Genomic DNA, 27,958 nt, shown 5'->3' on the forward strand with positions numbered 1-27,958 from the left:
TTAAAGTCGACAGTCATATATTATTTCTAACTATTTAGTGGTAAAGACATGCAGATATATAAAAGAGTAGAAGGTGGCTTACATGATTTTTGGTAGGTATTACTGCTTCTCAAACAAGTTTAACTCACTGTGTTATTTCTTTAAAGCTTTACTAAATATCAACACTTAAGTTTTTCTTTAGCATCCAAACTCAATAGAAAATGGTTTGTTTATAAATGTATATACTAACACTTTAAAACCAGTGGTATGATATTTAGCAAGGGAACAATCAGAAAAGCATCATCATGCATTCTACCTGTCATTTTTCTGCCATTGATTTAATTAAACAGTGTCTTTTATGTTCATGGTGCCAGAAATAAAAGGATGTGAAAGTAAAGCATAATTCCTCATTTCAAGACATATAATTTAGGGCAGACAAACAGCACAGAATAAATATTCAATGGGTACATAAAAATATGTACCAAATTACTGTATTAATAATGTGTTCTGAGAACTTTATTTATTTCTAAACTTCGGCTGGGGATAAAACTGATTATTAGTCCATGAGGTAGGAGAAAGCAATGATAATGGAAAAGTGGTAGGTCAAGGGCAATTCTCCAATTGCATATGTCAAGACTAGAAACTTTAAAAACTTATTTATTTTCACATGTAACTGAATTTTTACAATGATTTTGATATTAAAGTATATTTTTACATTATACTTCCTTTTTTGTTGGCTATCGAATCTATCCTTCATTTTATACCAATTAATATATTTAATAAATGTGTGCATTTAGAAAATTCCTTCACCCTTCTATGACTTAATTTATTGCCTATAAAATGAAAATAGTTACTTCTTCATAAGATTGTTTTGAAGATTAAATCAGATAATACATTGAAGAGCTTAGCTTAATGTCTGGTACACAAAAGTCCCAGTAAAGATTGACTATTTTATCAAAATATTTGATACTTACAAAATAATTTCAGCAAAAATACATACAGCGTAAATGCATATATTAATTCCAAAGGAAAAAGAAATCTATTTGTTTATTTCAAAAGTCTTTCTTACAGACAAGTTGAATAAGAAATGTTACAGATAAATAAAGTTTTCTCCCACAATTAGTGTGTTATTTTGATGTTTTTTCCTTTCTTAAAAATAAAAAATGTATTATAAAATATTATATGATTTAATAAAAAGTTTAGAATATTATTTTCAGTATCATGGACTGCTATTAAAATAAAACACTAGCTTAATTTATCATAAGTATTTAATGTTTATAATTTACTATATGCCTAAATATCAGTTTATTTTATACTTCAAAACATTTAACATAAAAAGTGTAGTATTTGCCCAACATTAGAAAATCCCATATTATGAAATTTTCTAATAATTTCTATGGAAACAAATCCTTTGCCAACCTATATATCTTCAGACGGTGTAGATAACTTTGTGTTTATCTTATAACAAAGCTAAGCATAGGACATAACACTTATTTAGTTTAAAATCTTCTAAAATCACAATTAATATGTGAGTAATATAAATTATCTGGTAGATTGGGTTTTATATTTACTTCTTTATAAATTTATTAGTATTACTCTATGTAAATTCTAATAATTATATTTTTAATGGACCATCTCTATTCTTTGTCAAGAAGTAGATCTCGAAATTGTAAATTTCCAAATTTACTGCTATTTCATGTATTAAAATGTGCATTTTAAAAATCATATGGAAACTACTGAAAGTATATTCTCAAGTAAGTGCACCTAAGTGAATAATAAACCAGAAAACAAATAGCTTAGTTTATCATTGGCAGGCACTACGAGCAGATTCAGAATATTGACTGTACCTTATGTCGCAATCTCATTAGAGGCTGATAGGATTTAAGGCCATATCCTCCTTCTTTTGTTGACCTTCCTTCTGACTCCAGAAAAATGAATCCAAGAACCAAGACAACTGAGCAGCACTTAAACATCCTTACTGCTTTTCACCTGTCAAAATTAAAATTGCAAGGAATCAGAGAAAATGAATTATATATTGAAAAACATGTATCATGAAATATTTAATATCAAGTATAAATTTCCATTAATCTAATGAAAACTTGTTGGTAGTTGCCAAGGGAAATGAGAAGTAAGTATCTCCAAATACAGATTATTCCTTTGATCATAACAAATACATTTTTTATTCAGACAAAATATGAAATAAGAAGAAATATAGGGACTGATAAAAATGTGGTAAGAAAAGAGTTAATAAAAAAATGTTGAAAGAAAAGGGGAAATAGAGAAAATATTGCATTATACTTAATTTTCTAATTATCTGTACAGAATACAATTATTAATATATAAATATTAAATTTTTATTTGAGTATGTCTGATGAACAAATATTAATAGACTTACAGTTATTATAATTCACTGGTAAATATTGATGAGAAGTTAATAAGATCGTCTATGATAGGCAGTACTTAATAAACTAACTGAGTACAACAGAAGCTATGTAGGTGGATTATATTTAGTTACTAACGTACTTTTTCAGTATTTAAAAAGACATTTCCTAGAAAATTGCTTTACAAGTGCTTTAAAAGTGCTACTTCAGCCTTTCTATGTTTTTGTATATAAATAAGTTGTAAGATGGCATAAACTTATTATTGTATAAATACTAAGTCCTTTCCAAACATACAAATCTAAACTTTGAGTTCAAGTATTTCCTGCTTTATCACTTTCATCAACACACCTCCTTCCCTACTGTGACAGAGAGGAGTTTTTCTTCTGTCAAAGTCAATCTGTTATGTCTGACTTCTTGAGAACGTAATCAACTGATTAACATTGCTCTATGCTGTATTTTGGGTTTGTTTTAGAGACAGGGTCTCACTTTGTTACACAGGCTGGAGTGCAATGGCACCATAAATGACCCTCCTATCCCAGCCTCCCCAGTAGGTAGAATGGCAAGTGTGTACCATCAGGCCCAGTTAATGTTTTATTTTTACTTTTCAAAGACAGGGTCTCACTACCTTGTCCAGGCTAGTCTTGAACTCCTGGTATGTCAAGTGCTTCTCCTGACGTGGCCTCCCAAAGCACTGAGGTGACAGGCATGAGCCACTGAGTCTGGTTCTTGACTGAATTTTCAACTCCGTTTCCCAATTATTTTCTTCCATCTTTAGACAGATGTAAATGGCCTATGTTTTAAGGTAATATCTCTCCTCTACTTTTTGAATTTCTGGAATAGTTATATATATCCTTCCATCCATTTTTTTACCCTAGTCCACTCAGTTATGCTTCTGACTGCATCAGGCCATTAAACTGACTTTTAGCTTTCTCAAAGCTAGCCAGCACAATCACACACACACACACACACACACACACAAACACACACCAGTGGGCATTCCTAATGCACTCTTACAAGACATATGCTGGCCATTCCTTTTTTTTTTTTTTGGAAGAAATTGCCACTTTCTTTGGTATTTATAACATTTCTCTCTTCTGTTTCTGTAGAATTTGTGAAAACTCCTCAGTACTTTAGTAGGTTCAGCCTACTGCTTTATTTTGCCATTAAATATTGTGGCTTATCAAATCTCATTGCTAGCCACCTATATTCCTGTTTCATTCATTCAGCCCAGGTTATCTTGACATCATCTCTGGTTTTAATTACATATATTGAATATATTACATTCAACCTCTAGAATGGTATAGCTTGCTTACTTAACAGTTGCACCTTCATGTTTCAAAAACAGCCCTGCATAGTGTGCACACCCTCCCATAACGCCACACTTTTCCAGATTTTCATTCATCTGTGTACTTAAATCAGAAACCAAGGAAACATCTTTGATATCTCTTGTTTACCCTCTAAACTCATCACTAAATTCTTTTATATCTACCTTCTAAATATATTCCTAAACTTTGCTTCCTCTCCATATTGACTGTCCTCACTCCATTGCAAGCTGTCAAGACACTTCTCACCTAAACTGCCCCAACCACATCCTTGTTAGTCTTCCAAATTTCTATATATGCATCTTAAGTCCACTCTCCACAGGAGAGTCTGAGTGATCATGTTATTGCACTCATTAATAACTTTAGCATATTTTCATGTACTTTTAAGATAAAAAACAAAATCCCTGACCTAGCTGACAAGTTCCCAGTGTCGGGGCTCTACGTTTTTCTCTCTCCCTCTAGATATCACCTCCTGCGACACTAAACTTCATTCAGTTTTTTTAACTTATTTTGCCTGTCTCTGCTATAAGGCTTTTGTAAGGTATTTTCTCCACTGGAAATAAGGCCCTTTCCCCCTGCCCCATTTATCACCAAAAAACTTTCACACATCAGATATCTCTCTCAAGAATCTCTTCCCTGAGTGACTTGTTTTAGTTACTCATTCCATAGATCAATTTTCCTTCATTTCAGGGATGTAATTATAAATCATAACCATGATTATTTGAAAAATGTTGGTCTTCTCCATTAGATTATATATCTTTTTTTTTTCTCCAAACTTTGTTAATGCAGGAAGTTGTTTGCTTTTATTTTTTTTTCTTCAGCATTACATCTCCCGGGCCTAGCAAATAGCCTGGCACCTACTGAACAATAAACGAATGCATAAATGTTCTGCATTCAAGGATAAAATAAAGATCACGTTTCCTTACATTCTGATAATGTTTAATGCAATTCCTATTTCCAATGATGCTACAAAGCTTCTGAAAACTAACCCGAGCAAAGTAAATATTTTCATTTGTCACCCATCCCCCCGCCACTTTTTTTTTGTCATTTTGATGTATAGCCTAATCCTTTTCTCAGAGGTGAATATTTGTTTATAAGACATCTGGATGGAAGATATTAAATCCAAGATAGAGCCAAGAATAAAGCAAAAAGGACCAGCTCAAGTTAAGAGATATTTTTCACAAGGTTCTGAATACATCTGCTGCTCCTGTTATCCACCAGGAGAGTCAAGAAAGAGGCATGAAAACAACTTCCTTCCATGTGGACTCTGGGTACAAGTGAGGTCAGAAATCTCTTTAAAGTGCTCACTTAAGATTTCTTTCTCTGCCCTCCCTCTCATTTTCTCTTTCTCTTCTTCCCTCTCCTCTTTCTCTTTGTGTGTGGACACAGACACACACAGATGCGCGCACGCACACACACACACACACACACACACACATTCTATATGACTACAAATATCTCACGCACTATAAAATATAGAGCAAATTAACAATGAATTGTAATAGGTTACTAAAAATCTTATAAAGCTTCTGTTAGATCCCATACATTCAGACTTAGATCAACATTATCCTGAAATATTTTATCTGCCCAAAGGCAATCAGCTAGAAATATCTGCCTTACATTTCACTAAAAGTCAATAAAAATAAGTCAGTATGTAAATCTTCAAGGCTGTATATGCAACCTATTTGTGCTATTTTCATCTACATTTCTTATATGATTAACCATAATTAATCGTTTTCATTGATAATCCTGATTTCCAAGTCCCAAATCTCTCAGTAATACAGTTACACAAAGATAAATATACATATATGCTTTGCCTCAACAAAATTTATCATACCGCTGGATTGATTTACTGGTATCACAAATAAAACTAAACAGAACTAATACTAAAAGTCAGATAGTCAGAAGTCAGTTTTCCTTAGGAAAACTCTGATTTCTATTACACATAGGCATTTGAGCTCAGTAGTATAGAGGTAATAGCCAAAAAAGACCAGAGAAAGAACAAAACCTAGTTTCTGTGCTCATCTTTTGTAAACAACGACCTTGTAATTTTTTTTTCTTTGAAATATCACTAAGAAAACCAATTGAATCCAATTATATAGTTATCAAACAGTAACCAAAATAAAAAGAACGGCTCTTCTCGATGTATGCTCAGAGAATCATGATCATCTTTTTATTTCTCTTTAGATACAGAATCCAAAGATATCATTATTATATCTTTAAAAGTTCACTCATCCACAGAAAGTGTTCTGGAAATTGTTTGTAAATCAGCAGTAATCGATCCCATGATAAACAGTGTAGTAATCTCACTTTTTCAGTATAGTAACCTCTGACAACCTGTTAGGTTTTCAGAATTAATTGGCAGTTTGTTGACAGCTCACTGAGAACACTGAAAAGCACGTGACTAAAGCAAACCAGATGGAACAGACGGTGCAATAATGATCCTGTGACTTCCTTGTAACCCCCATGTTCATAGGAAAGCATCAGAAAACAACCTCATTATTAACTTGAAGAAAACAAAATGCATGTGTATCTAAAAAGTATCTGCCTAACTTCAGATCTAACAAAGTGAAACTTTAAAATGGTGAGGGGGTGGGCAGAGATCTCTCATCTTCAAAATATATGTTTCTTTCAATCAAGCCATTTTCATTTTCTCCGCCTGGCAAATCATGCCATGCTGCTTGCAGGGGGTAGGATTTAGAGTAATTACGTTATTTAGTAGATTCAAATTTGAGGGATTTTGATTTGTTTACATATTCTCCAGAATGTCACTTCTAATCACTTGAGAAAACTGACCACTGACGCTTCGCCTTAAGAATAAAATGCAGCATTTGAGATGGAGTAGAAAACTGTCGTAGCATGCCTTTGAATGAAAAGAGTGTCAAGATGAAGCAAAATCTCCAACATTATCAATCGTTGCAGAGAGGTTAAGTATCTTCACCTGCCTCTCACTCTGTTGTGAGTGGGCCATCTCAGGTTCTTGACTTCATGGCACAAAAGACGTTGAGAGCAAGTTCAAAGTAAGAGTATGCGAAGAAGTTTATTGCAAAGCAGCAGTGCACTGTGAGACGCAGAGCAGGCTGCTCAAAGGGTGGGGCTGCATCTAGTGCCTTAGAAGGAATTTCTTGTGTGGGAGCTGTACGTGAATATTCATAAAATACTGGTGAGGTAACGTATGCAAAGGCTGACCTCTAATTGGCTCATGCGCTCAGTATCTACATGCTCTAACACAGTTCGCATGTACCATTAGCATATAAAATCTCCACGTAGGTGTGGGCTTTTTACTACTAAAATGAGGAAAGGGTTACTATAAGTTAAATCTTGAGCTTAGCTGTGCATGCAAGACCTCAGAGAAGTCCCTGCCCCCTGCCACCCAGCTCCCACCCCCAGGCAGGAATTTGTAGCTAATAGCTTCTTGGGCTTTTGGTGCTAATTGACTGGAGATTGGGGATGGAGGTGGGGGAGGTGCTACGTCAGAAATAAGGGACTTTTGTTCTCTTTCCCAGGTAGTACTAGATATCAGGAACTTGTAGCCATCTGGTGGTCTGCTGGTATCCTGTAGGACCGCTTACTTGTAAAAGAGTTAGGGGCTGATGCAGGAAAGTGCAAGGAAAAAGAACCCGCGGGGCTTCACACAAGGGAGACATCAGTGCGGCAGGCCTCACAGCCTTACTTACCCTGCCACAACTCCGTAATGGAAAACTCCTCACCCCGTCCTAGAAAACTCCTGTGGGTCTTTCCAGAGGTAGCTCCAACCCAATTCTTTGTGAGACCTTCCTTGACATTACCCAGGCTTTCTGTTCTCTGATGCAATTCTTCTGTATCTCCCTTATGACTGCACCTTGCACGGTGGCTATTGCTTTTAGAAAGGCTATTATTCTTACAAAGATGTAGAAGAAAGTAGTTTAGATGTACTAAACTAGTACCCACAGTCTAGCAAGTTTCTTACATTCCACAGACTTCTAGCTCTATTATGTAGCAGAAAAGAGCTATAAATGCTCACTAGTGCCTTTTTTCTTTTCCGGTATTCTAGAATTCTATGAGACAGGAAAACTGACTTCTAACTTGCCTTGGGTCTTACTGTGTAACCTAAGTAAAACCGATTAGCCTGGGTGGGCCCCATCTGTAAGAGGGAATTTACAAGCCAATATAGTGTAGCACCTGTACTGGATTATTCCATCTGATTAGGTTTATCAAGCTGGCGAAGAGAAAGGAGGAAGAACAGGTTTGAGAGAGCAAACGGCATTTTTCTTTTGGAGGTGCCTTTTGGTAGACCAAATGGAGATATTAACTAAGCATTGGGATATAGGAACCTGCAGTTTAGCAAAGAGATATGGGCTAGAGATACCTGTTTGGGGTTCTTAGCATTTATAAATCACCCAATCTAGGTGTGAGATGGCAGGAGGATGTGATTAGAGAGGAGAAGAGGTTCAAAGACTATGCCGTCAGGCAAGTTTAGTTAAAACACGGTATGTATTTCTATAAAATAAGAATACTGAAGTGGTAAATTTGGAAAAATAATAGACGAAAAATTTTATTCAAATGGAATGACTGGAAGCCACAGCTCTCCTCATCATCTGAATTGCTACATGGCTATTGGCTTGTTTATTCTCTGTATCCAACCACAAAATTAACTCAGTAAAGACAGAACTATGTTAATCATTTCTGTAAATTAAAGTGGTACTTGGGGGGGAGGGGGGAGGAGGGAGGGATTGCATTGGGGAGTTATACATGATATAAATGATGAATTGATGGGTGCTGACGAGTTGATGGGTGCAGCACAGCAACATGGCATAAGTATACATATGTAACAAACCTGCACGTTATGCACATGTACCCTAGAACTTAAAGTATAATAAAAAAATAAAAATAAAAAAAATAAAGTGGTACTTGGCCCACAGTATAATCTCAATAAATATTTTTGGGTAAATGAAATAATGAATAAATTAACGATACAAATTAATTAATTTGAAATAGTAGGTCTACATTAAGTGATTTTTATTATTCTTTATGTAATTGAAAATGTTTGAATTGACTGTGAAGTGAGTCGAAAAATTAAGTTGCAATTATCACAAAAAGCCTTTTCTTTTACACTTCGATCAAAACTTGTCTTTCAATGGGAAGTTCTTTTGGAAAACCTCCCTTGTCGGGACAGAAAAACTTTTTATTCCTTATCTTAACCGGAATTGGAAGGACCAGAGTGGCTTCTCTAACATCTATCAGGCAAGTCTGTTTGTTGTAGCAGTTATTTTCATCTATTGAGACACTTTATCTTCATACCTACTACTGTGAACTCTGTGGTTGAATTCTAATTTAATATTTTTCTTAGGAAAAAGCATTCTCCAAAGAGTCTAGGTTTTTTTTGTTTTTTTTTTTTGTTTTTTTGTTTTTTTTTTTTTTTGAGATGGAGTCTCACTCTGTTGCCCAGGCTGGAGTGCAGCTGTGCAATCTCCACTCACTACAAGCTCAGCCGCCCGTGTTCACATCATTCTCCTGCCTCAGCCTCCAGAGTAGCTGGGACTACAGGCGCCCGCCATCATACCTGGCTAATTTTTTGTATTTTTAGTAGAGACGGGGTTGGCCAGGATGGTCTTTATCTCCTGACCTCGTGATCTGCCTGTCTCGGCCTCCCAAAGTGCATGAGAAGAGTCCAGTTTTATAAGAGTAATGGATTCCCTCTTTTAGAGAAGTGGATTTTCTCCATTCAGAAGCACATTCTCCTCATCAGAGCAACGAATGTATCCCGTCATTGTACCAGCTGCAAATCTTTTTCTAACTAGCACGATTTACAACAAAAACAAGGAATTACTGCCTTTCATGTTGTATATCCATAAGGAAGAGTAAGAAAGGAAAAACAGATCCTATATATCCTACTAGATATAGTAGGATAGTATCAGATGGTATTTAATTCTCCAAAAATATTTTCAATAAGTATTATTGCCTATATATGACTACCATAAAGAAAAATAAAAGCTTATAGAGATATGAAATGTCCAATTTTTAAAAGTTAGTAACAAGGCTGTCTATAATAAAATCTGATTTATTCTGGTTATTTAATACTACTTTTAAGTCACACATACAAGGTGAGAGAAACTCCTGAGGCCAGAAGTTCAAGTTAAAGACCAGCCTGGACAATATAGCAAGACCCCCCTCTCTAAAAAATACATTAAAATTATCCAGACATGTAGATGTGCACCTATAGTTCTAGCTACTCTACTTGGGAGACTTAGGTGGGTAGATTGTTTGAGCCCAGAAGTTTGAGGCTTCAGTGAGCCATGACCATACCATTGCACTCCAGCCTGGGCAACAGAGTGAGATCCTCTCTCTCTTAAAAAAAAAAAAGAAAAAAAGGTACACACAATGATGCAGTTAAAAAGATATTTCCTGTACAGGAACTATCTACACAGAAAAAAACAACTAATTATTCATACTGAATACTTCTGGAAGAGGGAACATTTCACTTACATTTGCTTTAGATCAAGGTAAGTGAAGACACAAGATAAACAAATGCTGTGATGATGAATGCAAATAGCTATGTGACTGCTATGTCCAGATTGTATGTGAAAGGCCTTCCAAATCTATATGAAAACACTGGCAAACATGGTAATTTTTTCAGTTCTTTTTTACAGAGGACTTTATGCTTTAAATTGGGACAATAATTGTACCCATTTATGGGGTACATTTTTAATGTATAGGCATAATATTAATATCAATGTAGAATGATTAAATCAGGGTAAGTTGCATATCCATCACCTTAAACATTCATTTCCTTGTGTTGAGAACATTCAATAACTTCCTTCTAGCTGTTTGAAACTATGTAATATATTACTGTTAACTGTAATCATCTTACAGTGCTATAGTACACTAGAACTTATTCCTCCCATCTGGCTCTAATTTTATATCATTTACCAAATCTCTCCCTGTCCCCACTTATCCCTACCCTTCCCAGGCTCTAGTATCCTCCGTCTTTAGTTTTAAAATATTTGTCTTCTTGGTCCATACTGTAAAAATATCCAATATTTTTCAATGCAGTACTCTATGTTGAAAGATTACAACATACTCAGTACACTTTTTTTCTTAGTATGTGGGACAAGAATAGAATTTTAAATGGTAAATAAAAAGAATTATGACCATTAATTTAATTTTACCCTTTCAAAAAAGGAGAAACTTTTTCTTCAGTTGCATCTCAGTCATTAATTTGGAGGAAAAACTTTCCAAATTGTAATCAATTATACCTTTCAATCATCAGCTTAATTTGAGGCTAAATGTAGATAAAATAACTACATTGCTATTTTAGAAATACTGAGATGTAAAATGTATAGGAATTTGAGCTTGCATTAGGAGACAGTATCACTGTTAGTTCCATTATTTTTGTTTCAAAAAGAAATTTTGTTTGTTTGTTTTGTTTTGAGACAGAGTCTCGCACTGTCACCCAGGCTGGAGTGAAGTGGTGCGATCTTGGCTCACTGCAAGCTCCGCCTCTTGGGTTCAGGCCATTCTCCTGCCTCGGCCTCCTGAGTAGCTGCGACTACAGGCGCCCACCACCACGGCGGGCTAATTTTCTTGTATTTTCAGTAGAGACAGGAATCTCACCGTGTTAGCCAGGATGGTCTCGAACTCCTGACCTCATGATCTGCCCACCTCAGCCTCCCAAAGTGCTGAGATTACAGGTGTGAGCCACCATGCCTGGCCAAAAGGAAATGTTTATACTCTGCTTTAAACAAATGGTACTTACGGAAGCCCCACATTATTAGAAGTATGTTATGTGGTAAATATTTGTTGTCCAAAACCAACCACGCCTTGAAAAACTATTTTGTAGTTATATTAACTCCTCTGGTACACAAAAACACATTTTAAAGCAAAACGTTTAAGAACAACATAATACAACATAGAACACAAGAGAACAGAACTGGAAACTATACTAGAGACCTAGTCCAACCCCTTCTTTTAATATTTAAAGTAAATGAGAATCAGTGAAATTAATTTGAAATAATAGGTATACATTAAGTGATTTTTGTTATTCTTTATATAATAGAAAATATTTGAATTGACTGTGAAGTGAGTTGAAAAATTAAGTTGTAGTTATCACAAAAAGTGAGGTTAACAGTATGCTCATGATAAACTGTGGGTCTAGAATACAGCTGTCTCTTATTCCTAGCGTAGTATTTTTAAAAATACTACAGCATACCTAACTGTAACCTCTTCACTATGGAAAGAAAGAACACACACGTACAAGTGCTTAGTGTCTAAGAAATTTTTTAATAGCTATGTCTCTGTGAAGCATAGTAACATTCTTTTTACTACTCACTAGAATTTCTAAAGTCAACTGAAAGGACGTCATAGTAACCATCTTTATAGAATCATTTATTTGAGTACAAGTTTTGGAGTTTTTGGTTCATACATTTGATTTCTCACAGTGATGTTCACTGAGAGTATGGTTATATATAGTTATGGTTCTAGTTATATATAGAGATGGTTACAGTTACAGTTATATATGAATATATAAATTTGAATTTGTATATAAATATACATTTAGTTATTGATATATAGATATATAAACATAGATGTTTTTAATTATAGCTATACAGAGATGGTTATATATAGTATAGCATATATACTTTAAAGCATTTTTGACAACTTTGAAACAGAATAAAGCTTTAATAAAACTTAGCCAAGGAAATTTCTTTAAGTTGCATAATAATACAGTAGGCTGGGACTTCAAATCTTATATACTAATGTCTCAAATTTAGGTCCAAAAAAGCAATACAATATATAGTGACTCATTTTTTACCTCTCAAAACAGGTCTCTGGACTTCATTGTAATATATTCATGATCCAATAGTGAAAAGGTACATTATATATTGCCTCAATTGAAATTAATCGTACATGTCCATTTTCAAAACTAAAAAATAATAATATTGTCTACACACAGAATGGACTATCAGTCACCCACCTTGCTGAAAGCTGAGGTCTGTATCATGGTGTAAAATGACTGGTTAAAATGATGTCCTAAGATGGCCAAAATAATGTGATATATCTCAGTATGCTGCACTTAGCTCTTCTCCACTGTGTATCAGCTTTGTTTATATATGACAGTATCTAAAAAAAATAGTGACTTCAATATTGACCCTGGAACAAGACTGGTGTGAACTGCACGGTTCCATTTATACACAAATTTTCTTCCACCTCTGCTACCCTTGAGAAAGCAAAACGAACCTCTCTTCTTCTCCTTCCTCCTCAGCCTACTCAACATGAAGATGATGAAGATGAAGACCTTTATAATGATCCTCTTCCACTTAATGAATAGTAAATATATTTTTCTTCCTTATGGTTTTCTTAATAACATTTCTTTTCTCCAGCTTACTTTACTCTAAGAATATAGCATGTAATAAGAAAACATACAAAGTACATGCTAATTGACTGTTTATGGTATAGGTAAGGCTTCTGGTCAGTAGCACATTATTAGTAGTTAAGTTTGGGGGAATCAAAAGTTATATTTAAATTTTAGACTGTTCACAGGGTTGGCACCCTACCCCCTGTGTCATTCAAGGGCTAACTTTATTTCTCAAAACTACCAATTCAGAGAAAGTACTTTTAATACTCAGCAGTGATATACTATAGTAGAAAGAACAATAGGTTAAAAGTCAAAAGACATGATTCTACTTGTGGCTGGGCTTATAAACTGATTTTCTTAACACTTACATTAACATTCTCTACCCACTGTTCCCTGCTTCTAACACTAACTAATGCACTTGAATTCTTTAGAGGTCACTGCTGTACTTGATCTTTCCTCCCTTTAGCTTCAAACACAAACAATATTCTCATGATTTCATTTCATTTTGTAGTCATGGTTTTGTAGTTTCTTTTTCCACTTTACGCACCTTCCCTCTTAAAACTACAGTTTTGTTATGTTAAATTTCTGAAAACAGAAATAATCAGACTGATAATGTTTAATTTTTTAATATTATTTTCAATACTATCTTCAATAAAAATTTAAGGAACAGCATCTGTATGTCGTAGTAATACAAGCTGAAAGTTAAGAAAACATATTTTATTACTTCTCAAAGTAGGTAGCAACTAGATGTTATCATGTAAACTAAAACTACCCGATCACATGGATCCTAGCTTTACTTTTTCTCCTAAACACTCTTTATGTACTGTATTGCACATTTCATATGTGTAAGCCATGAAAGGCCTATTGCCTTACTTTGTATGTAAGCTACACCTAAGTTTGCGTAGTGTAATGTGGAAAAATGATGTTTTAAAAGTTTGAAAGTAATAATACATTATAGGACCTTGAAGATCTTTCCCTGGTTCAAGAGAAGGGAAATTATTATAGGCTCTGTCTTCTGAATTCATTGCCTTCCACCTTGATGAGCACTTAAAATGTAAATTAAGGAAGAATACAACTCTTAGGACTGACTTTGCTTAAAATCCCAAAGGTACTATGTTACACATTTTATTTGCTATTAAAAAAAAAATCATTGCAATTTTGTCAACGTCAGACAGATTTTAAATTCAACCTGTTCCATACCAAGGTCTCCAGCAGCCCGTGTTCTTTAAATCTGGAGCTACATTTATTGTACAAGAAAAAAAAATCTGTCACAGTTTAACAACGAAGTGCTGCACAGGGAACAACTTAATTTCCTCTGTATTTAAAACTGAAATGCCATGGGGAAAACTTGCCCATTCATTGGGGTCAGCTAAGTTTCAGAGGAATTCTAGTTCATTCTCAGAATACTATGGAGAGTCTGAGAATAGTCCACAGTTAGTAGAAGTAATTGAGGCTCAAGATATTTTCCGGAGAGATCCCAGTAGGGGAGATATGACCACTCCCCTGGAAAGAGGGAAGACAGGTTAATGCTTACTTGCTCCATAAAGATTCTCACAAAGTTTCTCAGAATCAAAATCTCCATGTTTTCTTAGAACATATAGAAAGTGGAGAGTAAACTATCCTTTTAGATGAATGTTAGCTCAGTCAACTGAAGACCTGAGCACATTCCTAGTGGTTTAAACCAAAGCAGACAAGAAGAGCTGAAACCCTGCAAGAAAACGCTAAAACTATTGGAACTATTTCATCTGGTTATGTGGCCAATCATAGCCAGTGGTCAGAACCCAAGTCATGAGCAAATAACATAGCAGAAATTGAGTTCGTTTTCAGCAAGAGACATATAACTTACGTTTTACTTTAGACCAGTGTCTCAAGTTTGAAAAAGAGGCAACAGGTAAAATTTTTTTTTTTTAACTAAATTGTATCAGATTTTGAAAGAAGAAAAAAACTGAAGAACAGTGAAAATAAAGCAGTAACATAGTGTTTTATAACAATAAAAAGTGCTTATTGGATATATAATGTGTACCAGGCACAGTTACACCATGAGCTTTCAAATTCTTGATAATCTGTCAACACAAAATACTGTAATTTAGGTAGAGTACTCAGATGAGTTCAGAAAATATATCTATAACAACACTTAAAATTATGTCTTTTGAAATAAATGATTTTAACAGATAATAAAGACAAGGCATTGGTACTAGTATGATATCTGAGAATCTTACACAAGTGAACTTTTTAAATGACACCTCTAATTAAATTTAGAGATAGCTATTACATTGAATTTAACCAACATAGAATTAGAATTTATATGCAACTCCATCAAGATGCTGTTTCTAGACTGATGGTAGGTATAAAAAATTTAGTAGCATCATCCAACCCGTTTATGGCCTGCTTCAGAACCGCTGTAATTCTGTAAAATCCACAGTAACCCTGACCACCAATAATTTTTAGCAACTTTATTTCTCCATTCTCTCCTCTCCTCTAGGTAATGAATATAAAATTCCCAATATAACTGGTTGGGCCCAGACTGAGAGCGAAGTGTACCTCCCTTCCTGCGTTCTTAAAGGACTAGAACCAGAAAGCATAATGACTTCTTCTGGGTAGAGGCTGAGAGAAATGTCTCTTTAATGAGATAATCTATTGCAAAATGAGCCTTTGAACAGCCAGAGAGCAGTCAAAATAATACTGAGCGCTGGCTGGAGAATCTATCAAAACATACACAAAAGCTTCGTTTATTTCACTTTTTTTTTTTTTTTTTTTTGAGACGGAGTCTTGCTCTGTCACCCAGGCTGGAGTGCAATGTCGGGATCTCGGCTCACTGCAAGCTCCGCCTCCTGGGTTCACGCCATTCCGCTGCCTCACCTCCAGAGTAGCCAGGACTACAGGCGCCCGCCACCACGCCCGGCTAATTTTTCTGTATTTTTAGTAGAGGCGGGGTTTCACTGTGTTAGCCAGGATGGTCTCGATCTCCTGACCTCGTGATCCGCCCGCCTCAGCCTCCCAAAGTACGAGGATTACAGGCGTGAACCACCGTGCCCGACCTTCACTACTTTTCTTTAAAAAGCAAGTTTGATTCAGCCCACTGATTGGTCCTATGGCAAACAAAAATAGCTAAGGCCAACCCTTAAGGAGTAGAATTGCATATAAAGCATGTAGGACGCTAGCCCAGGGGACACAGCTTTCTATCAACTTTGGTTTCTGAACATTTTTTTTATCTTATAAAAAAAATTTTAATTATATTTCTAATTTTTACTTTATAATTTATACAACTTTTAATTATAATGCATCAATTCATTGAATTGTTTAATGGTTTGTGATAAAGCTGTCATGTTTGAGAAAAACTACTTTTTCAGTTTACAAAAATGTTATTGTATATTTGTAACTAAAGTTTTTCATTTGAATTTTTAATTGATCTGATATTAATTTTGAGGCACAGTATAATGATAAGATTTTATTTTATTCTTGTAGAAAGTAAACTATGGTTTTGGGAAAGTTTATCTGATTTATAATTCTATTTTGGTTAGATGTGGGATTTACCTATATCTGTGGTTATGTTTCTAAATTCTCTGTTTCCATTAAATTATCTATTCCTATGCAGATACCATAGCTTTTAACTACTAGAATTTGATAATAATTCTTGATATTCAACAAGAAAATTCTTGGTTCTTTTCTCTTCCATATTCATTTTAGAATGAACACATACAGTTCTTCATCAGACATTGTAATTCATATTTGATTTGCATTTATTTTTAATCCTTCATGTAATTTACTTTAGGTGTTTATTATTTAAGCAGTGTATAAAGTTGTGTTTTTACTATAGCAAAAATTTATATTTAATAGATAAATTTAGTATATTTACATTTATTAAGTTTGCTAATATATTTGGACATATTTCTACAAGTACTTTTGTGCCTGTGTAAGTGTGTTTACCATTGTATATATTTAATTCTTTTGTTTTCTTTCATACTTTATATTGGGTTGTTAACATTTTCAGTATATCTCTTTTTTTCTCTTTGTAGAGGCCTACAAAGTCTAAAATATTCCATGTATCTTTCTTTAGAAGACGACAAAATGTTAAGCTTTAAAAATGTTTTACAAACATATGAAATTAATAAGAATAATACTTCTACCTTTAAAATATAAGAAATCAATTTTTATTACAATTAAAGTCAACAGTTACTTAACTGCTGTGCTTGCCATTTTTCCTTGTATTCCATACATTTCTGATAGGTTATTTTTATGCTGAAATAAACCTTTCTATAGTTTTTCAATGTGGGCCAATAAGAGGCAACATGTCTTGTTCTTTGTATCTTAAAGTCTTTGACTAGCCCTTAATATTAAAATTATTAGTTGAAATAGTAACTTTATTAAAATCTTGGATATGTAAATAATTCTAGAACTTTCTCCCAACACTTTTAAATGTCTTGTGGCATTTACAACATGATGAGATGTCGCCTGTTAATCTAATTATTATTCTTTTGAAGGCAATGTGTCTTTTATTTGGTAGTTTTTAATACCCTTTTTATTAAACTTACTTTTTCTCTTCAGATTCTAGCATGTTATTTTGATGAAATTTCCAGTAGTATTTACAATTCTTCATTTTTTCCTTTTATAATCTAATGTGTAGCCTCTCCAATTAACTTTTACTTAAATGTCTACAGATTTTTTTGTCAAGATTTTACATCATTTTGTCTTTTAAAAGTATCAACTTATTTTATATTTTACTTATTCTGATTCATTTTTTAATTTCTTGTGATTTTTGGAAATCATGCATTTTAAAAAATTCAGGCTTTTACAAAATTTTATTTCTTCTGGAATATAATCTTATGTACTTATATATTTACTTGGTGGTTGTGGGTGTGCATGTGTGCCTGACAGAGGATACGTGTTTGTCTGTGTTTTTAAGTCTACTTCCCATGCTGACACTGGCGACTTTTGTCTTCCACCATCTGACTATGCTGAGAGCATTGCAGATTCAGTCACCAGCCTAGTGGTCAGTTTGCCTGATTGCCATGATTTTTTTAAGCATCCACCTCTGTCAACACACAGCTTTAGCTAAGCCACACCATTGACCAGCTTCTTACCCCACCTCAAATCAGTACTATCCCAGTCCCTGGATTGAGGGACTGGTTTGATTGTGGCAGCTTCCAAGAACTTCCATTGGAAAGTTTTCTTTCCCATTTTCCCCTAAGAGCTAAATCTCCAGGCTGCCTTTCCTACTTCCTCAGAAACCCTTGACTTTTGCCAGTTACGCCTTACGCCTCGCACACCCCCACAAAGCTATGCCTTTTTCATTTCCCCTTTTATATTTTATTTATTACTGTTTTATATTTTATGCTTTGTAATAGCCTCAAAGTCTAAGTAAAGTAACTAGTACGTTTTGTTCTGTTATAAAATTGCTGGTGTACCTGAGGCATGCTCACACTGTAATTCATTTGTATCTATTAGACCTGCAAGGATGAATCACATATTAACTATTTACTGGGTAGAGCCCCAAAATAAAAGTCATTCAAGCATTTTTTTAAGTTTCCCAGAAATACCATTTGTAAGGCATTTAGTGACAACATATATGTTGCGACCTTTCTTTCTTTGAAGTTACTTAGATGATAGGATTTTCATAAATTTTTCTTATGATAAAAGTGAAGTAGGTAATTTTTTATGTGCATTCATGTGTTTTGTTACATGCAAATTTGAACAGAAAATACTAATTATATATACAGTTTAAGGATAGAACTGAGACATTACTATGAAAATCTGGAAGACAGAAAAGAAAAAAAATGCCAATCTGAATGGGATCTTTTATAAACAAGGGTTGACTTGATTATTTTATATATACACTAACAGAAACCCTTGGGTGAAGAAAATTGATGATAACATTGGAAGATCATTAATTTATGGAATACACAACCTATAAATAATTCAAATTATTCACTAAGGGAATTATTATTAAAGACATTTCTTTTTAAAAGAAATCTCACTATTTGTATGGATTTTCAAAAACTATGGTGTAAATAATTAATATGCTAAACTTAATTTGGTGTCAACATAAATCCAATTCATGAAACATGTAAAACTAGAATTGTATATGTATTTGAAAGACACCTTAGAATTTATAGAGTCCAAAGACCTTTCTCACAGATAAATACAAAGAATCAGCATGATGAGCTAAACTCTGATTGTATATAATTACTTCTAGTAATATGTCTTTGGTATTTTTAGATATTTGTAGAGTAATATGTCTAGATATAAAGTTTTCTAAATCCCAGAGTCTTTTCAAGTTTTCACTAGAAGTTTTGCTGTGGTCTGAATGTTTCTGTCTCATGCAAATTCATACTTTGAAATCCTAACAATCAAGGTGATAATATTAGGAGGTGGGTTTGGCATGAGGTGATTAGGTCCTGAGAACAGAGCTCTCAGAATGGGAACAATACCCTTATGAAAAAGGGTTAAGAATGATGTCTTGCCCCTTCCACCATGTGAGTACATAGGGAGAAGGCACCTTCTCTGAACTAGAAAGTAGGCCCTCACCAGACAACAGATCTGTATTAATCGTAGGTCTCCCAACCTCCAGAAATAAATTCTTGACATTTATAAGCTTCCCAGCTTATGACATTTTGTTATACCAGCCTAAGTGGACTGAGACAGATTCTAATAGAATAATTCCACCTGATTATTCCAGTATCGAAGATGTGGAAGAAAGCTTAAGAAAATAGAAAAAAGCTGTTGGTATTTTCTTTTTCCCAATTCCTATGTATTTCGTTATTTAGTATGCATATGTCTACAATGATGTTTGCAAATTACATATTTTTCTTAAAATGACTCTCATTGTAAAAGATTTTATATAAAACATATTGGTCACATATTGGCAGTATGTTATCCTAAGTTAATTTCAGCTATAATACCTTACTGTTTGAGACTATCAATTTTTATGATTAATTAACTTGTTAGTTTTGTTCAAATCCACACCTTACCTAAAGTGTAATCCTTCAAATATTGTAGTGACAACCTACTGCATATCATTTGTGTTTTAAGCTTTAAAACAATATCTCCCAGAAAACTCATCTGGAATTTAATATCTCCAAACAAATCTCTGCAAATTTTCATATTCTTTACAAAAAGATAAAGTGAGAAATAACTTTGATAATATACTTGATGTTACATAGCAAGTTCTTAATTAAAGCACAGTAATCAATAAATACATATTAATCAAAAATATCAAGAGAACATTGTTTACAATCTTCCCCAGAGAAAGGACTTAAGCTTTGCTGTGTAATGGTGAAACTTTCCAAAACTGTCACCAAATTATATTATGGCAGTATTAATAAGAGAAGGCGTCTCAGAGCTCCATGTTGAAAACAAAACAAAATGAAAAAACATCCTCTCAAATTTGTCTTACACAATAATTCAATGTAAATTAAACAATTTTGTTCTGTCTATTTTATGCAGATGCTAAATGTAAATAAGTAATCAAAACAATTTTCCAAATTGTATAGCTTTAGAGATAGTAGTCAGAAATATCTATAATATGAAGGAAGGATAGGAAAGATTTAATCCAAGAGAGGCATCATTTCTTTTAGATTTACTCATCACAAGATTTTAAATGTGCCCTTTTTAAAGAAGCAACATGCTAGCACTATAAATATATCCTAGCAAGACAACACAGTGAGATTACAAATAAAAAGCAATGGAATTCTAAAGAGCCTAGAGGGATAAAGTCCACACAGATATTGAGCATTTTTCATTTTCTGAAATCACCCTGCCATTTTAAGCAACAAAGTGAAGGTCTTGTAAAATGATTGTAGTCTGCCATCCCCGAACACTTGAAGAGTTTAGGAAAAAAATTCTGTGTGTGAAAGTGGGAAAACTTTCTTTTTTGTTTTCACTGTCTATGTGGGTTCATTCTTAGGAGGGAGGAATATTCCTAAACCCATAGGTTTAGTAATACAGCATTAAATGTTTCATTATAACTATACATTTAACCCTTATCCCGTGCATAATAAAGAAGTTCACGAGTTTGAAAACTGCATGTAGTCTTTTAAAACAAGCTCAATCAAACAAGAATGTTGTGTTTCCTATGCAAGTGATTAGAAAGGTGTATGAACTGAATATCCATGCCTTATGTGAACAAAAGCTTATCCTTACAACCGTATTTTTTCAAATGACTATTAGTCTATATTAAATAAGAAAAAACTTCAAGTACAAGTGATTTTTTTATTCCTAGTTTTTTTGTGTTTATATAAGCTGCATTAGGGCAAAGAAAACTGTAGAAAAACTTTTCCAAATATATCAAGCCCTGTAGAGTAAAAACAATATAATAATGACAATGACAATAGCAAACATTTTCTGAGTGATTACCTTATTTGGGGCTCTATATTACATAGCTTATATGAATAATTCAACTTAAACTTATAACAGCAACAAAAAAAGCTGAGGTTTAGGAATGTTCAGTGATTTGCCCAAGATTAACACAATGACAAAATATTTAGATCACTGTTATTCACGACAACCAAAAATCAAGAGGTTCTAATTAACTACAATTCACAATGGAATAGGTACTGGCTATATAGTTTTTAAATGTTAACTTTATCAATATTTTTATTATGTATTAAATATGGCCAGTAATAATACATTGAACATATTAGATATGTGAATAATATTAAATGAAAATAAAAATTACTTTTAATCACATATTATTTTAGAGAGTCACATTTTCTGGCCCAAATACTTATAGCCTATGTAAACATGTCATTTGAACTAGAACACAACTTAAATTATGCTCATTGCAAATGTGGTGGGCCAATGGGTTTCTAGATCCTTGTCTGCTCTGTAAGCTGTAATATAATCTCTTTAGAAGATTTAAGAATATATTTAAAGCAAAAATACTTTTCTAAAACAGTCACTCTTAAATTGAATAGAATTAGAATCTCAGATATTATCTGAGTAATTTGAGTGCCCATAGGACATGCTTTCTCATTGGAGGATATCTTATCACTTATGAGCCACTAATAAAGCCCTATACATATTTTATATTAAATAAATGAATATATTTGTTTATACTCACATGGTGACAAAGTATGGATTGTGAGTATAAAAGTATCAAAGTTGCTTAATATAAAAAAATAAATTTTAAAATATGTGGACCTGTTGTCCACTTAGGAACAAGTTCATTGATCATTTCTAAAATTGGCCATCTGGTGGCTTCATTTCAAATTGCATTCAGGTTCCAAAAGATATACTTTGGATCTCTGGAGGATGTGGCTAAACGATTCAACTCTATTTACAGAGATTATAGTAATCAAATGGCACAATGATATAAAATTACTCCATGCATTGGAGAGTACCTACTGCAGCAGGGGCTTCTCACTGAGAAGATTCCCTGGGCTGGAAAGACATAAGTAGCATGAGAATGAGTCAGAAGCCTCAGCCACAGAGAGCCCACTGGTGTCTGAAATGACACTGCTCGATGCCAGTTTCCATCTCACTGACTTTCCTAGCTTGCCTTCTCTTTTTCTGCAGTTATAGACCAGCAGATCTTATGCCATATTTACAGTTATCAGATTTTGGTGGGCAAGAAAATTATGGGTAGAGAGTGTTTGATAAAAGTTCCTAGGCCAGACCAAAGATATTCTGATTCTAGGGGTCTTAGATGAGATCCAAGAATCTACAATTTAAACAGGGATCTCAGGTGATTGCCATATAGGTGGAGCAAGCCTCACACTTGTGCAACACTGCTCTATCATATCTGCTATACTCAGGTAAATAATAGATTAACCTCAAAGCGTTTGAATTAAAACTTCTATACCAAAGTCTAGCAGATTATCTGTGGGTGACTATGCAGCATTCTTAGAACATTAAGACATAAACAGTGTGATTTCGGTATTTAAGTTTAGGTTTTCTTCTCTACTTAAACAGGGGCAGGCAGAATTGTTATCTATATAAGTACCCTCATTTATAGGGTTGAGGCCAGAAAAAAAAATGTAGGCACTACAGTACTCCATCAGAGTCAAAATATTGCACACTTGAGAATTTTAAAAATCCATTCTTTCTAAACTGAGATGCAATTGTCAGTGGCATTAAAAATACCTACATTTCACATTGTTCCTCAGAGTTTGGCAATAGGACATCTATGCCTATTGAATAGATGTGCAAACTGTCTGCCTTTTGAAATAATCTTCAGAGCATGAAGAAGAAGCTGCACTAAAAAAAATTGCAGATAATTTGAATTTCTCTTTGAATTTTTACCATCTGCTCTCCAGGTGGAGCTACCTCCATTTTATCTTCTACAGGAGGAGGTTGTTTGGCTCCCAAGATTGTCAGCCTGGAAACTACAAACTCTCACATGGTATTAGGTGATTATAACTGATTTTTAGAAGTCGAACCTTTGTTAATTATTAGAAATAGATCAAAATCATTTCAAAGTTTAGCAGAAAAAGTGGTAGTAATTATTATTATTATTATTATTATTTGAGACAGAGTCTCGCTCTGTCGTCCAGGCTGCAGTGCAGTGGCGCCGTCTCGGCTCACCGCAAGCTCCGCCTCCCAGGTTCGCGCCATTCTCCTACCTCAGGCTCCGTGGTAGCTGGGATTACAGGCGCCCGCCATAATGCCTGGGTAATTTTTTTTTTTTTTTTTTAGTAGAGACGGAGTTTCACCGCGTTAGCCAGGATGGTTCTACTATTGTTCAGAAGGTTGTAGTGTTGAACTCAATCAAGTATTTTCATCTTCATTTAAACTTCTAACAGTATTCTGAGTCTAAATGGCATTGAAAATGAGGGAGGACCAAAAAGTCTAGTCTGCAGTAAATGATTGCACCAGTGAGGCTGAAGTCGGTGAGTACCTTCTCCACGGTCACACAGACAGTATGTTACAAGGTCACCCTAAAACTCAGCTCTATTGGTTCCTACTCATGTTTTTACAGCACACCAAGTAGGAGAGGCAGTCATTATTAACTGATGGCTTTTTCTTTAACTTTCAATGCTTGCTTTCTCTTCACGCCTAAGTCTTGTTTTTCATTTTGTTTTGTTTTTGTTTAGTTTTGGCATTCTATGTAAGATTTTTGTTTAATATAAATACTGGTAACATTCAGACACCTTAAAATATAGCTCTTATTGTACGTGAGGTGAGTGTTTCAGCTGGTGCCAGTCATATGGTAGACTCTTGATATATATTTAATAAGTGAATGAATGAAAGTCTATCATAAAATGACAAAACTTCCTAAATGTGTTATTATTGGAGCCATAAAATGATGCTTCATGTCTTCTGTTTCTGTTTTTAAAGAACATTAAGAAAGCAGCTTTATAATGATAAAGGATAGAGATCTTAGCATATATTTAGAGAAATTCAACTTCTTTTCTTCTCAGTAAGGATTCTCTCTTACCTGGATAGCCAATAACAACTAGTTGTTCTCTGAGATTCTCTGATGACCTTGCCGCTCTCAACAACTAGAGTCATGGTGCTCCCATTGGAAGGGCAATTAATGTTAGAGCTGAAGGACTTGTGATCTGGCCCCAACTCTGTGCTTCACTGGGTAGATCACTGAAATTGTTTTGGTATTTGTCTGTCAACTTTAAAACCTGGAATGGATGATCGCCATGGTTTCTTAGAGCTCTGATTTCTAGATGACACTTCCCACGATTCTTCCTTTTTACTATATCCAGTTTATTTTCTTTCACCTCCATCTCTGGGCTACTGCATTGAAAAATATTGAGGAGTAAGAATCATCCTGAATATTTTAAGCACGGTGGTATCTCAGGCCATGGAGGCTTAGTGGAAGTGACCTGGGGGAGAATAATTTTTGTCAGAGGGACCGAGAGGTACACTGAGTAACTCAAAGTAATCAGTTTTAAAATATGTGATTTCACTGCCCCTGCGGTCTTATATATTAGAAGCTGCATATTAATGTGCAAATGGTTGATGAGCTTCAGGCTAGCAATTACACAGTATTTTCTGTTAAATGACGTGGGAGACCACCTGAGAATATTTTTAAAATATTTTCATTTGTTTATGAAATATATCTGGAAAACAAAACAAAACAGTAACTCATTGGTTTCCAAAGTATATTTTTTAAACAGTACAATACCATTGGAAGAAAAATTAACAATTTAACCCTTTCTCATTTAGCTCATGGAGATTGTAATTTCATAGTCCCATTCACTTGCTAGAGGGAAGAGAGAACAACAAAGGTATTATCTTACATAGTTCTCGGAGGAGTTGTTTTAATAGAATGGAATCATGGCTGCGGATCTCATTTTCCCATAAATGCTCACAACTCAATCTCATGCAATGGCTGTGTTTACCACCACCGATGTTTATAATCAGTGTTAACATAGGAGACTTATACAGTCAGTCAGGCAGTCCTTTTCTTCTCTTGTTAACTAGGGTTGTTATTACTGTTTCCTCAATTTCCTAGAGGATTCATGAACATAATCATGTCAGCTGCTAAACTGGTGGGAAATGAATCTATTCTACATTTTGAAAGCATTTGCATGTGCTAACTTGGAAACTACATAAATCAGTGCTTTGATTACTACTTTTTAAAAACTTCTACCAGCTCTTAGTTTGGTAGATGTGAATTGTCAGCATAGTACCAGTGGAGTTTCTGCAATTATCCACTTAATTAGCTCATTATGGAGCCAGTCAGAACAATGAGGTCCTCAAAATGGGTTTACTCAAGTTTTCTCATTGTTATTATTTGTTTGAATACTCTTGTTAAACTCATTATGTTTATCAAACTATTAATCTATAATGTTATACCTCAATTTTATTTATATTTAAAACACAAAAATTTATTTCAATAAAGTAGTTTTTCTTTTTTCTTTTGTTAATATAATAAATTGCTTATTTTTCTTTTTATGCAAAGGGTATGCCTTCATTGTAGGAATTTATAAAATACATGTGAGAAAAATACAGATAAGAAAAACTATAATAACTTGCAGTCTCACAGCCTAGAGGCAATGAAAGTTCATAGTTTGGTATATTTACATCTTTTCTTCATACATATAACCTAAAATAAAAATGCCTTACTGTTCAATCAATTTCAATATGGCTTGTTCCACCCCTGCTCCATGAAAAGTTATCTCCCTGGGTCCTTTATAGCCTCATTGTTGTTAAGGTTAATGAATGCCCCCTCTTAATACTTTCTCATTTGTCTTGGCTTTTCCCAAATATTTGGGTATGCTGTATTTTCAGCTCCATGAAGTCAGAGATTGTAACTGTATTGTTTATCTTTGTAGTCTAGCACCAGTGTAGTACCTGGCAGATAAAATGGTTTTCCAGATATTTTGTTGAATAAATGATCAAGTCTTTAATTTTAAAACAATGTCTGAATTTTATTTCATGGCAATAAAATTTTTGGATTTTTTACTACTTATCAGAAGGATGTTCAAAATATCTTTCATTTTTCTTTTGTTTTCTATACATATTTTATGCTAATGAGTTTCTGTTTTAGATCTTCATCTTTCACATTCTGTCTGGTTTTTCATGCACTCTTGTGGCTCTGGTTGCCATATAGATTGTCCTTCCTAAATCAAAATCCTTTACAGATCTTCTCTCCCCAGATTCAGAAATGTGACTGAGTGTGTAGTTTTCCACTGTGATACACCCATATCTCAGAAACATGTCTTAGGTCAAAAAATACAGTCTCTCCCACACCCCAAAATTCCCCCAGCAAGAAATAAAAATGGATATTTTCTACATAGTGAGTATTTTTAATATGTGCCCAAACATCTCAACATGCATATTTAACATCTTGCTGTGAGATCTTTAGGAATAGTCATACCGAAGTGGGCAAGACTGTAAGGGATGATGAGAACCCAGTTATCAGAGGAAAAGGAGAGGAATTGAAGAGCAGTCTGAAGGATTCACGGGGTCATGATAAATACTTTGGAGGTAAATGCACAAGAAAACCAACTTACTTACTGAGAGTGTGTCAAATTTTGATTTTACATCTTTGGGGGGGGGGAGTTATAGATATAAGGGCTCCTGCAAAATTAATTGGAATAGAGATGGGGACTTGGTTGGAGTATTAACCCAGAAACCTAGACAGAACTCTATAGTAGTGGATCATTGAGCCCAAAACATGAGAAAAAGGCTGTAAATCCATGCCAAAAACCCAGCTTGTAAATATAGCCATTCATATACCAAAAGAAAGTAATTCAATTTAAAGTATTATTGCAATAGTATACATTTCTTACCTATAACTATATTATCCAAAGTGTATTCTGCAGAACACTAGTGATGTATTAGTTGGGTGTTTATATAGAAAGAAAAGAGACTTAGATGGTTAAATAAGGATTGGAAATGCTGAGATTAAAAGAAAACTCCTGAAACATTTCTCAGAGACTTTAGTATGATAACATGTTTTGGAAACACCGAAAGGAAGCTGTTGTATGCAGAGTTTCTTAAACATATTTAACAAAAATTTCTCTTTTTTAAAAGAAGAACAAATTAAGGGATAAATAGACCTGTGATTAAACTTTGAGATTGTTATAAATATATGCAGGCAACCCAGTTTCATATAGTGGGTATGAAGCAAAACAAAACTGAACAAAATGAACCATGCTAAACAAGAGAGAATACATGTTTCAAATATTCTTTGACTTTTTCTCAGCTATTTTCCTACGTTGGCTATAAATCAATAGTTATCATCATAATTCTCTGAGCAAGAAATAAACAAAAACTGATAAATATTTTCCACAAAATAAATACTTTTAATATGTACAAAAATATCTCAACATGCACATTTAATAGTTTATTGACGTCAAATCTCTATCAGCAATTTCCTAGGTCACATCTTAGCAAAGGCCACAAATTAAAAGTCTAAAGACTGCTTAGTTACCCAGTATGCTAGGACCTGGGGGATTATTTACAGAGATTATAGTTAGAAGGTAATATTCACTTTAGGAACAAGGAATTTCAGTTACACATGAACAAAGTGGCTAGTGGCC

At 34.0% G+C, this 27,958-nt stretch overlaps 1 protein-coding gene across 3 annotated transcripts in view; it reads right to left on the reverse strand.

Annotated features, from left to right (window-relative positions):
- Positions 1-27,958, reverse strand: part of FSTL5 (follistatin like 5) — an 838,888-nt gene that overhangs the window by 784,476 nt on the left and 26,454 nt on the right. For all 3 annotated transcript variants that reach the window (XM_030916851.1, XM_030916843.1, XM_030916838.1), the window contains exon 2: positions 1,827-1,968. In XM_030916851.1, coding sequence (XP_030772711.1) covers positions 1,827-1,952 — 126 coding nt within the window. In that variant the 5' untranslated portion in view covers positions 1,953-1,968. The remainder of the gene's footprint in view (positions 1-1,826; positions 1,969-27,958) is intronic.

This window comes from Rhinopithecus roxellana, chromosome 2 (assembly GCF_007565055.1).
Source record: "Rhinopithecus roxellana isolate Shanxi Qingling chromosome 2, ASM756505v1, whole genome shotgun sequence".
Lineage (NCBI taxonomy): Eukaryota > Metazoa > Chordata > Mammalia > Primates > Cercopithecidae > Rhinopithecus > Rhinopithecus roxellana.